General features: G+C 44.0%; 1 protein-coding gene across 2 annotated transcripts in view; it reads left to right on the top strand.

Moving 5' to 3' along the window:
- The first annotated feature begins 769 nt into the window (after positions 1-769).
- The window catches only part of PHAF1 (phagosome assembly factor 1), a 29,580-nt gene continuing 17,152 nt past the window's right edge, over positions 770-13,197 (top strand). For both annotated transcript variants that reach the window (XM_045988945.1, XM_045988944.1), the window contains exons 1-3: positions 770-1,053; positions 7,140-7,222; positions 11,742-11,825. In XM_045988945.1, coding sequence (XP_045844901.1) covers positions 990-1,053; positions 7,140-7,222; positions 11,742-11,825 — 231 coding nt within the window. In that variant the 5' untranslated portion in view covers positions 770-989. The remainder of the gene's footprint in view (positions 1,054-7,139; positions 7,223-11,741; positions 11,826-13,197) is intronic.

Raw genomic sequence — 13,197 nt, 5'->3', positions numbered from 1 at the left:
TGAAGGCTTGGCTCTAAAAGAAGTCTGGTTGCCTTTTAGTTTTTCAGTTCCCCAGGCCATGGGCCAAAAGCTCAGGCCGAACAGGCTAGAAGAGCCCCTTTCCGACCTGTAGATGAGGAGAATGAGCCACAAAGGGCACCAGAGGTTTGGTCAAGACCACACACCATTGGCGGCAAAGCAGACTCTGACTGGAGGCTGAGCTGCTGCCATCGACCTCTGGATACCGGCCCCAGGGGGCATTACACATCTGGACTAGGTCAGCAGAGGTCTGGCCTAGCTGCTCCCCATTCTACCTATTCCTCACCCCCGCGTTCCTACGCAAACACTCGAGTACATTCCGCACTCACTTGAAAGTCGGTGTCTTCCCTCCCCGCTGGGCCTCAGACGTTGCACCTCGGAACTTTTGCACCCAGTGAATGTGAGTGGGACGTACGTACGTGCAGAGGGCAGACGGATTTACATAACACGTCACATTTGTGTGTTACGTGGTATGCACATCCTTGTGTAGACATGTGAAATGTGTGCAGTGTGGTGTGCAAATGTGAGGATTCACGGAATATGGAAGCCCCTTCCCACCAGCGCCCATCATTCCGGGCGGTACCGTCTTCCCTCAGCCTTCGCTCGCACTTTCACAGCATTTTGCGCGTGCCTGACTCCGCCTTGGGCTCCTCCCTCCCCACTGCCCCGCGATTGAAATCCCGCCTTAGCCCCGCCCCACCACGCTTTACGACCCCGCACGCCAGTTTTGCGGCAGACGCTTCGGCTGCGGCCGCTGTCCCTGCTGCCGGGGCTGCTACCGGTGAGGTGAGCTGAGCTAAGCTGAGCTCTGCTGACCTGAGGTGTGGTTTGGGGCTGGTGCCGCCGGTGGCCAAGGAGTAGGCGGAGAGCCAGGCCAGCGGGGACGGCAGATCAGTGGCTGCTGTGTCTCCCAGCTTCGGTCCCGTCTGCGTTGCTGCAGGGAGGCCGCCCCGGCCCGGCGAGCTGAACCAATGCTGGATCTGGAGGTGGTGCCCGAACGCTCTCTGGGGAACGAGCAATGGGAATTCACGCTGGGTGAGTCTGGGGTCCTACTTCAGGACCTTGCTCAGCTTCTTACTTCCCTCCAGGCCTTTCCTGTTTCTGGTCTCTGCCCTTTATTCCCCTGCGCCCGCTGCTTCTCGCCTCTTCCATCCTCTTGGCTCTTTGGGCTCCGAGCACTAAGTTACCCATTCCTGCCGGCCATACCCGCCAGTCTGTCGCTCGTCCTGGCCTTGACGCCCTCGCTTCAGGCTTCAGAAGAGCTCCTTCTGGGGCAGTGGTACAGTAGAAATAATAACAACAATGGCCGACACTCCCCAGACACTTACGAAGGCCAGACCCTGCTTCTGTGCGTAATTATCTCGAGTATGCCTCCTTGGGGTCTGAGGGTCCGTCCTGTTGTTTTTCCTATTTCCATTTTACAGATTTAATAGCTAAGAAGTGACTGACACCCTTAAACGCTGCAGTAGTCGGTCGCGTTTTGCTTTTCTGGGCTGTGGATTCCCTCGTCCCCAGGGGAAAGCTAGGGTCAGATCCTTAATCACATGTTAGGGATCTAGTCAAGGGAGGTGAGAAGAGTTTGTGTATTCAAGGAACTTGTGACTTGTTTCCTTCTCGTTTTTAATGTGGTCGATGTGCGGTGTAATCCTAAACCCAGACCTCAGCAGAGAGGGTTGAAGGTTTAATGAAATAAGAATTCAAGGAAAGTAACATTTAGTTTGTGTAAAATGCAGTTTGGTCCGGTATTAACTATTCCCAACTTCACTACCTTTATATATACAAGTACATGCATCCACTGACTCTAGTGTATGTTTACACTTACCCAGCACCTACGCAAAGGGGGTTATGGAGCAGGTGTTGGTGCTATTTTTTTGTGCACGCTTCCCCTTCTGTCCCACTAATTTGGGCTACTGGACTGAGTGACCTGCTCATTTGGGCTATAGCTCATCCCTGAATCTGAAGACTCTTTTCAGTGGAGACAGGCTAGATGAGAAACTGCACAATAAATGCTGGTAGGACCGTGCTGGTGCTCCGTGTCTCCATGAACGAACTGAACTACAAGCCTCTGGGTTATAGGAGCCAGTTGTATGGAGAGGTCTTAGCCAGTTTCTCTCATAAATTACACCACTCCTGCAGAGTTCATCCCAAAATTTTAGCTGGTATAAAACAGTTTGGCCTCTTGTGAAGCACCAAGAGCTTGATTTGGAGGCCAGTGATACATTTGCCTCCAGACCCCTTCATATGCTGATGCTGTTTGCCTTCTATTTAAGAACCTCCCCTACCAACAGCTTCTCATACCAGTACTTCACAGGGAAGAGAACCACAACCATAGATAGCTTCAAACTGTGCTTGATGATACATCTAGTTTGTGGATCTCAGTGGCAGAGTCTCTTGGCAGAAAGGAGTGATTAGAATGTCATTTGAGGGATGGCTGGCTGGCTTGGTCAGTAGAGAATACAACTCCTGATCTCAGGAGTTGGGAGTTGCAGACCCACATTGGTGGGTAGAGTTTACTTAAAATAAAAATAAAAAGAATGTCACTTGAGACCAGGATTTAAAAAAAAAAAAAGCAGCTGGGTGGAAGAGCAAGGGTTCTTCTGTCGCCTGTTGTTTAGATACTTAACCCCTACTTCTAACTTTGCCAGTTTCCAGAAGTCAAGGTTTTGGGTAGGTCTTTCAAACTGTCTGAATATCTAAATGGCAACAACAGTGAAAAGAGCATTTCTGTAGAGTAGCCCAGAATTGAACTTTGAGCTAAACCTCATAGAGGTGGCTTGGTCTTAATGATTCTCTTGTGGGTCTTAAAAATCTGCATTTCTAGGGGCCTATGGCTGGTTTACTTGGTAAAGCATGTGACTCTTTTTTTTTTTTTTAAGATTTTATTTATTTATTTGACAGAGAGAGATCATAAGTAGGCAGAGAGGCAGGCAGAGAGAGTGAGAGGGAAGCAGGCTCCCTGCCAAGCAGAGAGCCCGATGTGGGACTCGATCCCAGGACCCTGAGATCATGACCTGAGCCAAAGGCAGCGGCTTAAACCACTGAGCCACCCAGGCGCCCCCAGCATGTGACTCTTGATCTCAAGTTGGTTCAAGCTCCACCTTGGGTATAGAGATTACTTAAAAGTAAAATCTTTTAAAAAATCTATGGTTTTAAAGCATGTCTTCCTTAAAGATTATGATTATTTTAATTTCCTCGGGTTTTAAACAAAAAAGAAAGAAAAAGATTTTTCCCTCTGTCAGTCTTCTCCCCAACCCTCAACATATCTAAACTGCAGTTGGAGCTAATAGGTACAAATAGGTCTAAGAAGTGGATCTGTGCTTTAGAATTACCTTCCTAGACCAGAGAACCAGGCAGTACTTAACTAAAGTCACCACAACCCTACAAGGTAATCTCCATTTGCCAGATGAGGAGCAGACTCAGAAAGGTAGAGATGATGAAAAGTAGGTACCTGAACAGGAAACTCCTGCTTCCCACCGCTCTGCCCTTCTGACAATTGGCTCAGCTTTGTCTCTGTTCTGTTTGGAATCTCTGCAAATGCAGATGCATCTAGCCCTTGCCATCTTCTGCTTGGCGTCGCAGTGGGGAGCTGCATCCAGCTTCTTGGCTGCCCTCCTGGCCTTTGTGTGATATTGGGAGATTAGGGAAATGGCAACAACACAGGAACAGGAAAATCTAGGCAAAGAGGAATCGCTGAGAATGCCACTGATGGCTTGACTAGTGAGTGAATAAAGGCAGTACAAACTTGAAATGTTTTCACTAAGACTTGGAGAATATATTGGTGTGCGTGCATGTGTCTGAATTGTTCTAGAGAAGCTGAAGGCTCACTCCGTTGAAGGCAGCATATATACCTCTGTGGACTCTGCTTACAAACATCAAAAAGTGAATAAGAAATGGTCATGTGCCCTGAAGAGTTTCGTGTGAGGGAAGGGTTACAGCAATAGTTCATTTTATTAAAATGAGATAGGGGTTGTATAGGATGCTTTGGAAGGGGAGAAAAGACTTGACCTGACCTGGAGGTTCAGGGAGGGCTTTTTTTTTGCTTACAGTAGTCAGTACCATTCCTGGAGCCAGTGAGCACCAAGAATGCCCTATCAGAAAACTGCCAGGTTTCTCTCTACAATGTCTCTATAGATAATAATTTTCCAGTCAAATTCAAAACAAAACGAAACAGTGGGAAAGATTGTTTGTGTAGGAAACTATAACCAGTTTGTTATTATAATTGGAGCGTGATATCCTAATGGAAGAAGAAAATGGGTTTTCCAAATTCCCAGTGCTCTTTAGTGGTAGCTGTCTGGGATACTACCAAGGACTTTGGGGTCCAAGGGAAAAGAAGGTGAAGTGAAGATTAGTGAAGTGTGTTGTGGACATGGGTTTAGGAAGAAAGAGACTAGATTTGGGAAGGTGGAAAAGGAATCTAGAGGCTTCTGGCTTGAGTGACTGGGTAGATATTAGAGGTATTAAGACCCAGAATACAGTGGAGAACTGAGATTGAAAAGATGATGAAAGGTTACTGTTAATCTGTCTACTTCTTTTTTTTTTTTTTTAAGATTTATTTATTTATTTATTTATTTGACAGCGATTACAAGTAGGCAGAGAGGCAGGCAGAGAGAGAGGAGGAAGCGGGCTCCTTGCTAAGCAGAGAGCCCGATGTGGGGCTTGATCCCAGGACCCTGGGATCATGACCCGAGCTGAAGGCAGAGGCCTTAACCCACTGAGCCACCCAGGTGCCCCTAATCTGTCTACTTCTTATTTGCCTTTAGATTTATATAGAAAACAGATTGAGATGTGAGTCAGAAACCAGGTGGTTGGTTGGATGAGTGAATGAGGGATAGGCAGAAGGAAACATTGCCCATCATAGAGACCTAGGAAAGTTAGGGGAACAGCAGGAAAGACTGTGTGTGTAGAGGCAGGATGAGAGTGCTCGGAATGAGAGAGTGGTCACTAGGGTCTATGGTACAGGATTTACATGTCCCCTAATTGCTTTGTTTCACTCAATCAAAGTTCAGCAAACACATGAGACCACCTACTTTGTGCCGGGCACAGTGACTGGGTGCTGGGGATATAGCAGTGAGTAAGATAGATAGTGGTTCTGTCCTCGAGGTATAGAGGAGACTAACAGATAAATAAACTGAATGATAGGCTTTGTTAGATAAGGCAGTTGGGAAAGTGAGATGAGAGTCAAGAGCTGAAGAATGAGAAGAAACCAACTATGGGAAGAACATTCCAGCAGAGTCTGAGCTAGCACAGAGACATAAGGTAGGAAAGAGTTTGACATGTGCCGGGAACAAAGGGAGGCACGATGAGCAGTGGAAAGAAAGATGGAGGTGGACAAGATCCAGAATATTCAAGAACTTTAGGTGATGGCATGTTGTTTGAGTTTTATTGCCCTGTAATGGGAAACTCTTGAAGGGTTATAAGGTAAATGATAAGATCTATAAAACATAGGATGTATACAGTTTAGAAGGTTGACATACCCTTTCTTGGGCTAGGTAGCTCTGTTAGAAGTGGGACAATGCTCTAGTTTCTTTGCTGTACATATGTTTGGTTCCCTTTAGAGGACTTTTTTTAGCCTTCCTTTATCAATAGCTGTGTGATAACTGGTCATTGTAGCTGCTTTGTCTCTTCCAGATGAGTTCCTCCCCAACTGACTCAGGACCTGAGGGCCTAAGGATTCCAAGGCTGTGGATTTGATGTGATTAATTGGAAAACAATCCTCCCTTGAGAAACTGATTTATGCCATGTGGGCCAGAGAAGCCATGTGGCCTTCTGTTCCTCACCACCTAACTGGGCACCTAACACATGGATGTTTTCCCACTCCTTTTGGGAGAGACAGCGTAGATGCTCCTCCATTTCAGGAATGGCAGAGCTGAGTGATGTGTGCAGTTTGTTCATATTGTCAACAAACATTTATTAAGCCTTTATTTTGTACCAGGCTCTATGTTATAGAAGGCTGGAAAGTGCTTTGTGTTAAGGTCTGGTTTCCTCTTTCTTCAAACTGTAGAATGGACCATCAAATGAAGGCAAGGTTAGATCATTGTTTAAATATAGATAGACCATGTGTTTTTATAACCATCTATTATTTGTGTGTAAGGTCTTTTCTTCACATCTCTCCTAGAATCAGAGGAAACTGATCTTGAATGTGAGCCACTGTGCTTACCTGAGGTCATATGGTGGTCCCTCCTTCTCCCTTTCTCTTACTACCTACTCCATTGTACATCAGCGTGGCTGAATAAATATTTATCCAACAGCCACTATGTGGTCAACCCTGTACTGGGTGCTGGAGATCAAGATAACAGTGAATAACACACACTGTCCTTGGATTCATAAAATTGTGAGTCTTGATTTTGGATTTTGTCTGGGACTTGTTTTGGATTGTCTCTCTGTAAGTTTCTTCTTATTTGAAATATAATGGACTCTGAAAACATACTTTTTGGTAATCCCTGGGATCTTGGAGATATTGTTGGGATTTGGATTTCTTAAATTGGCATATATAAATTTGTTTATAATGGGCCATGAGTTCAAAAATTAAGTATTAAGACTTCGAGGATTTGTGGGTTGATAAGTAAGGATCCAGTGAAATCCTTAGTAAAATAAGTTGGTTCTGATAGATGTGTGATTTTTAACTTTTCTAATGAGCCCTTACAAGTCAGGTGCTTCTGCAGACACTTCATTTGAGAGATGAGGAAACATGCCAGAAAGAAAGAGATGAAGGAACCTGCCCTAGGTTATATGTAATTCATGGTAGAGTGAGAACCAGAACCTTGGTCTCCAAAGAAGGTCCTGTAGTCAGTGCTTTTCTCATTGTTCTTTAGTTCATGCTGACTTTGCCTTCTCTGAGCCCTTTTCCTGCTTGGGATCAGTGCAGTAGTTCTCATTTCCAGGAATCTCTTTTGTATATTGACTCCCTCTCCTTATACAATCCAGTTGTTCCCTTAGTGCTTGCTGACTTTATTCTAGCCCTTGCTGCTTACTGAACTTTTATTTACTCATATGTTTATAGACCTTGGTGGCCCCCACCTCCCATCCCAGGCTTTACTGCAGGGACTGATGCCTACTGTGAAGATAGATGTCAGTAAATGGATAGCCCAAGTAACCACACAGGTGTCCTTGCTTTATTTCAGGAATGCCTCTGGCTCAGGCAGTAGCCATTCTTCAGAAGCACTGTCGCATCATCAAAAATGTCCAGGTTCTCTACAGTGAACAGGTGAGTGGTAGCTGCTTTGTTTACTGAAATAGCATTCCTCATCATTGAGTCACCTCCAGAGGCTGATGCTCTGGGAGAGGCAGACTGGCAGAGATTGCTTGGTCATTGTGTTTGAATGGGAGAATCTCTAGCACTTGTCAGTTACCAAGTACATTTTCTTCAATTCTGAAACTTTTCATCTTGATAATCTAGTGCTGCCAGGTTTGGGAAGAGCAATAATAACTGCTATTTTTTTTTTATGTGTTTTGACTTACTGACTGGTCCTTAGACCGGGACATTTCAGTGGAAGGTCACCTCTGGGACTGTCTTGTCTTCGAGGATGCTTGTCTTCCACTTTTTTATTTAAAATAGTCTTGCCTGCTCTGTTGATTGGTTTGTGTTCAAAGTTGTTGAATATAAATTTCTAGTCAGCAGAGCACTCCAGACTTGAAAAGAAGCAGGTGTAGCTCACTACTTTAGTGAGAATGATCTGATACATGAGATCGTATATCAAAATATTGGCTCCAAATTAATGGACATAGTTCATATTTTGCTTTTTTTTTTTGGTCTGATTTATGGTAGTCTCTATTAAATGTTGGTCAGATGTGCCAGGAATTAACACCTATTGTATAATGTTACATGTATCTACAAAGACCTTTTCCATTTCCAGAAAGAATGTATATGTTACATCAGAGTACTTTCTGATCATTAGGATTTTTTGTGCTTGGTTTTATACATAAAGTTAGAGACTATTTTTTATGGGCTTTTAGAAATAAGATTATTTATCACTCTAAAAATACAATTTACCTTCTACTAAACTCTCTGAAACCTGTGATTCTTCTGTGACACAGACCATGTATTGCTGTGTGGAGCAACCTTTATGGTACCCCATGTGTCACAAATTTCAGGGAATAAAGATGTTTTGTATTGTTTTGGTTTTTTAAGTATTTTATTTATTTGACAGAGAGAGCACAAGCAGGGGGAGTGGCAGAGGGAGCAGCAGCCTCCTCGCTGAGCAGGGAGCCTGATGCAGGACTCAATCCCAGGACCCTAGGATCATGACCTGAGCTGAAGGCAGATGCTTAATGGACTGAGCCACCCAGGCACCCCAGGGAATAAATAGTTTTGAGCCTCTACGTGCTACAGGGTATCCTCACTCACTTCTCTGAGACCTTCGGAGTACCATTTTGATCATTTGAGTTCCCTTTGTTCTAATTAGTTTCAGATCCTAAAGCACATGACTATTTATTTTTGATGTGAAGAATGTTGTGAATTAGAGGTGAATGAAATTCTATGAGGCTGTCCAGTTTGGCCTAGTGTCAAGGTTGAACCTCTCATCAATGTCTAGTCATTGTACTCTGCAGTGCAATACTCCTCTTGCAGCCTAGTGAGAGAGACCCTATAGAAAGGGTCTTCCTGAGACAGGGAATGCATAATCTCCAAGCAAGAGCTTAGATATTCTTGTGGTACCTACCATGGAACAAGGGACTTCAAAGAGTGGGCAAAGGGGTTCTTTGAGCCACAGTGTCAATGTTTTCTCATTTATAAAGTGAAGGATGGTGACTTTTCCTCTTTATCGCTCTCAGATGATCGCTAACCTACTCTGACTTTCAGTGTTAGACCATGAGGGAATTACTCACAACAATTAGCAACCATCCAAACAGGGATAATAGGCTTGCTTCTTGAGCATATAGCTCCTGCATATTCAGTTAAATCAGATTTGAGCACCCCCAAATTAGATGCATTTGAAAATAGGTTTAATTCTTTTTTTTTTTAAGATTTTTATTTATTTATTTGACAGAGATCACAAGTAGGCAGAGAGGCAGGCAGAGAGAGAGGAAGGGAAGCAAGCTCCCTGCTGAGCAGAGAGCCCAATGCAGGGCTCAATCCCAGGACCCTGAGATCATGACCCGAGCCAAAAGCAGAGGCTTTAACCCACTGAGCCACCCAGGCGCCCTGGTTTAATTCATTTTTAAGAATGAAATTTATTTCTTATTTCACTACCTTTGTTGTCTGTTGTTCCAATCTTTAGGTACACATAGTAGTTTTAGCTTTGAGCTCATTGCCCCTGATATCTTCTGAGCAACTGGCATCAGTTAGAAAACATGGGTTTTTGAGTCCATGGTTCGGATCCTTGCTCTTCCTATTTCTTAGCCATGCAACTTTGGCAAGTTACTAACCAGTCTGGTTCTCCATCTGTAATGCGGATATAGTTTTCTTGTAATAGAGTAATCTTTTTTTTTTTAATTTTATTTATTTATTTTAAGTAATTTCTACACTCATTGTGGGGCTCAAACTCATGACCCCAAGATCAACAGCCGCGTGCTCCTCTGACTGAGCCAGCCAGGCGCCCTAGAATAGAATAACCTTTTTGATGAGGATCAAGAAGAGGTGTTCTCTCAGAGCTCCGATGTAGTGCTTCTTAAATTGGGTCCCGTCCTCCTCTGCACCTCCTTCCCTTCCTTTCCCATCTGTCTCCTTGCTCCCATCAAGTGTGAAGAATAGTTTGGCCCCAATAAATGTTTCAGAAATATCTTCTTATCTCTATCATATCACACCTTGGAAGTTAAATGTATATCAAGTAGGTCCTATCTTTCTTGGGGGGAAACGCGTTAACTAAGAGAGAACAGCTTTACTAAACTGTTCCATGTGGAGGACTGTATAGTTCTGGGTCACTGGAAGGGACTGCTTAAACATCATATGGTAAAGGTATACTTTGGTTCTGGAGATACAAAATACTAATAAAGTAATGGTTTGTGAGGATAAATTGCTTGTTTTTGAAAATTATCTAATTATGCCCTGAATTGTAACAATGTTGGGAGAAAAATGATCAGATCTTGGGAGAGTGTAAAAAATTGAGATCCTTCCATCATTCCTACTCCAAGCAAGGATCTTGAAGGATGCTATGTAAATACTGCTTCATCCTGCTTACTGTCATGGAGTGGCCCTCTCAGAAATGTGTTCTGGGTTGAGAATAAGTGACCTAAGGTCAGGGTTCATTTTTGTATTATCTTGATTGACACCTGATGGTTTCAGACATTCATACATGCCTCCTGGAAAATTCCAACATTCTTTCTTCTAGTGTTTGCCAGGCATGGTGGTGCCACCTGGGCCTGCTACCTTGTGAAGATCATTGGGGTAGAGGGGAACAAACAGACTGAGCTATCACAGAAGGCTCTTTGGAGAGATTTTTTTTTTTCTTTTATTTTCTTTGCTTTGCTTTACAAGGTTTTTTTTAAAGAGTAGCAGAGGAAGAGGGAGAAGCAGGCTCTCCACTGAACAGGGAGCCCAAGGTGGGGCTCGATCCCAGGACCCTAGGATCACAACCTGAGTCAAAGGCAGACGCTTAACCTACTGAGCCACCCAGGCGTCCCTGGAGAGAATTTTCACAGTGAGGCTGACGCCAGTGACACCTGGCCTTGCAGCCTACATATCTATCTCTGACAGCCACACTTCCATCATTCATTGTCCCTACCTGGAGGCTCTATTAAAAAAACTCTTTTGAGGGCTGTGTGCCAGTTTAAAGGAGGGGCAAGGTTTTAGATGGAGGGGTGTTTTTTTTTTCTGCTGGCCAGCTTGTTTCAGGACTATGGAATGACTTCAGATGTCAAGACCTTGAATTGATTGCATTGGAGCAGAAGCAGGGTGGTGATGCAGACTTGATGAAAGAGTGCTGTGTGCTAAGTGCTGTGCTTGGTGCCCTGTCTCCTGCCATCTAGACCTACTATCTCTGTTCCCACAACAACCCTGGGGGGAAGGGATGATGGTATTCCCATGAAGAAACTAGAGCTCAGAGAAGTGTTGAGAGTCGCTTAAGGTCACCAGCTCACCAATACTCAAGGCTGGCTCTGTCCACTGCTTTGTGCTGCTACTCCCCTCCCCCCAGGACTCAGAAGGGGCAAATGTAGAAATACGACTCCTTAGATCTTAGATTTGGGCTTTTCAGAAGGAAGCACATGTGATATGGGATGGTGGGGTGAGGGAAAGAAAGAGTAAGGTGTCATTTCATATATAAACAGCACAAGGTATTTCTTTGTCTTGGAATATGGCTTAAAGCAGTCAAAGTATAGAACATATTTCCTCTGGATGGCACAAACAGCCTGGAAGTTAATGGACATAGGTTCAGCTGACATGCATTGAACATCACCTGACAGATTTGAGTCCTAGCAAGGCCCTTTTACCTGGCTTGTGTTCCTCACTGATTACTCTGTGGGTTTGATAGATAAACCCAGGCTGTACAGATGTGGACCCTGGACCCTCCAAAAAAAATGACCTGTATATTCACATAAAATCTTGGCTCTTTCCCTTAGGTATTACTGCTCAAAGCCTAGAAGAAAGAGGCTCTTTTCATGTGGTATTAGGAAGTGGCAGCTTCAGACTGGAAGCAGAGGACACTGCATTTACACAACAGTTTTTTAGTTGGGCGAGGGAGGGGCTTTCTGTACTTCCATAGTCCCTGTGTGTTGCATTTAGATTTGCAAGGTGTTCAGTAGTTGCTGTTGAGTAAATTGTTCAGTGTGCTTTATTTTTTGTTTTTCAGTCTCCTCTAAGCCATGACCTCATCCTTAACCTGACTCAGGACGGGATCAAACTGCTGTTTGATGCTTTCAATCAGAGACTTAAGGTAACTATGAATGACAACTAAAGTTGCCTGTCAGGCTGATTAATAGGTGCTATTGTGGGATATTTCTGAAACTAATGAGTCGGAGTAGACTCCTGTGATTCAGTCTACCACAGTCTAGGGGACTGAAGCTGTGCCTGTTCCCCTAAAAGGAGGGAAGCTGGGGGGTGGCCTGTGGTGGTTGGAAAGAGGCTGGGAAGGACTTGAATCCCAGGCTCCAGAGGTGAAAGGGAAAAACTGTTGAAGATTTGGGGAATATGCTATGGGGAGGAGACTCAAGTTATTCAATAAGGAAAGTGAGAGAAGAGCTAAGTATCTGGCACACATTATTCCAGATCTTAAAAGGGATACTAAAAATGGGGCCTAACTGCAGAACAGGATCTCAAGACTTGTTTTTGTATCTTGTCAGACAGTATGATTTAGAAGATGAAAAATGGAACTCTTCTTCCTGAAATGCTGGGGCTTAGGGCTTGGCACCACCGGCAATGAGTTGATTCTTTCTTTTTTTCTTTTTCAATGAGTTGATTCTTTAACCCCTTCAGGATATGTAAACAAACAATTCAGTGGTGTGTAGGGTTTGTCTTAATTGCTGTTCAAGGGCAGTTTACTAACATCTGTTTTCAGTCTAGGATGTTTTTAATATACTATTTACAAATGCTTGAGCTTCACAGATTAGTCATGTGGCACCAGACTCATGCCTCAGAGTCACAAGGTTGAATGTGGCTCTGGGCAGTGGCATACCAGAGCGGTTATCCTGGTTAGGCTGTGCCTTTCCAAAAGACTTGGGTACTTCCTAGTTCTCATCCTCCTAACACAATTGAGCTGCTAAGGAGACAAGACAGAACATGGAAAAGGAATCTATACATTAAATGAGAATGCCTCGTTTATGATGGTTTTATCAGAAAGTAAATGTGAATATTCTTATCCCCACAACTACCTTGCCTCTCCTTGTGGACTCAGTCATCCTGTCTTCACTGACCAGAAGTTTCAGAGTGGGAAAGGAAAGAGGATGGTCATTAGTGTGGCTTCATTACAAATTGGGGGGAAAATAATCTAGAAACATCTTTACGAAGAATTATTTGTCTCAGCTTGGTAAGTCCACTTTAGGAAACATAACCCGAAAAGATTATGAGGAAGTAATGTTGCCTTTACATATGTTGCCTGCATAGCAGGACTTTTGTAGTAATAAAAGGCCAGAAATAACCTAAATGGACAACAGAGGGGGATGGCTAGGCAACCCATCATAGAATCATAGCCTGGTGAGGGTGGCATCATATATTTAGTGAATACTTGGTACAGGTTAGGCACGTGGCTAAGTGCTTCCCATACATTTCCTAACTTACAAGCTTGTGAGGAATACTGTTTACCGTGAGAT

The sequence above is a fragment of the Meles meles genome, chromosome 19, assembly GCF_922984935.1.
Source record: "Meles meles chromosome 19, mMelMel3.1 paternal haplotype, whole genome shotgun sequence".
NCBI lineage: Eukaryota > Metazoa > Chordata > Mammalia > Carnivora > Mustelidae > Meles > Meles meles.
Note: the sequence above shows the minus strand (reverse complement) of the source record. Positions and strands in the feature narration are given on the sequence as shown.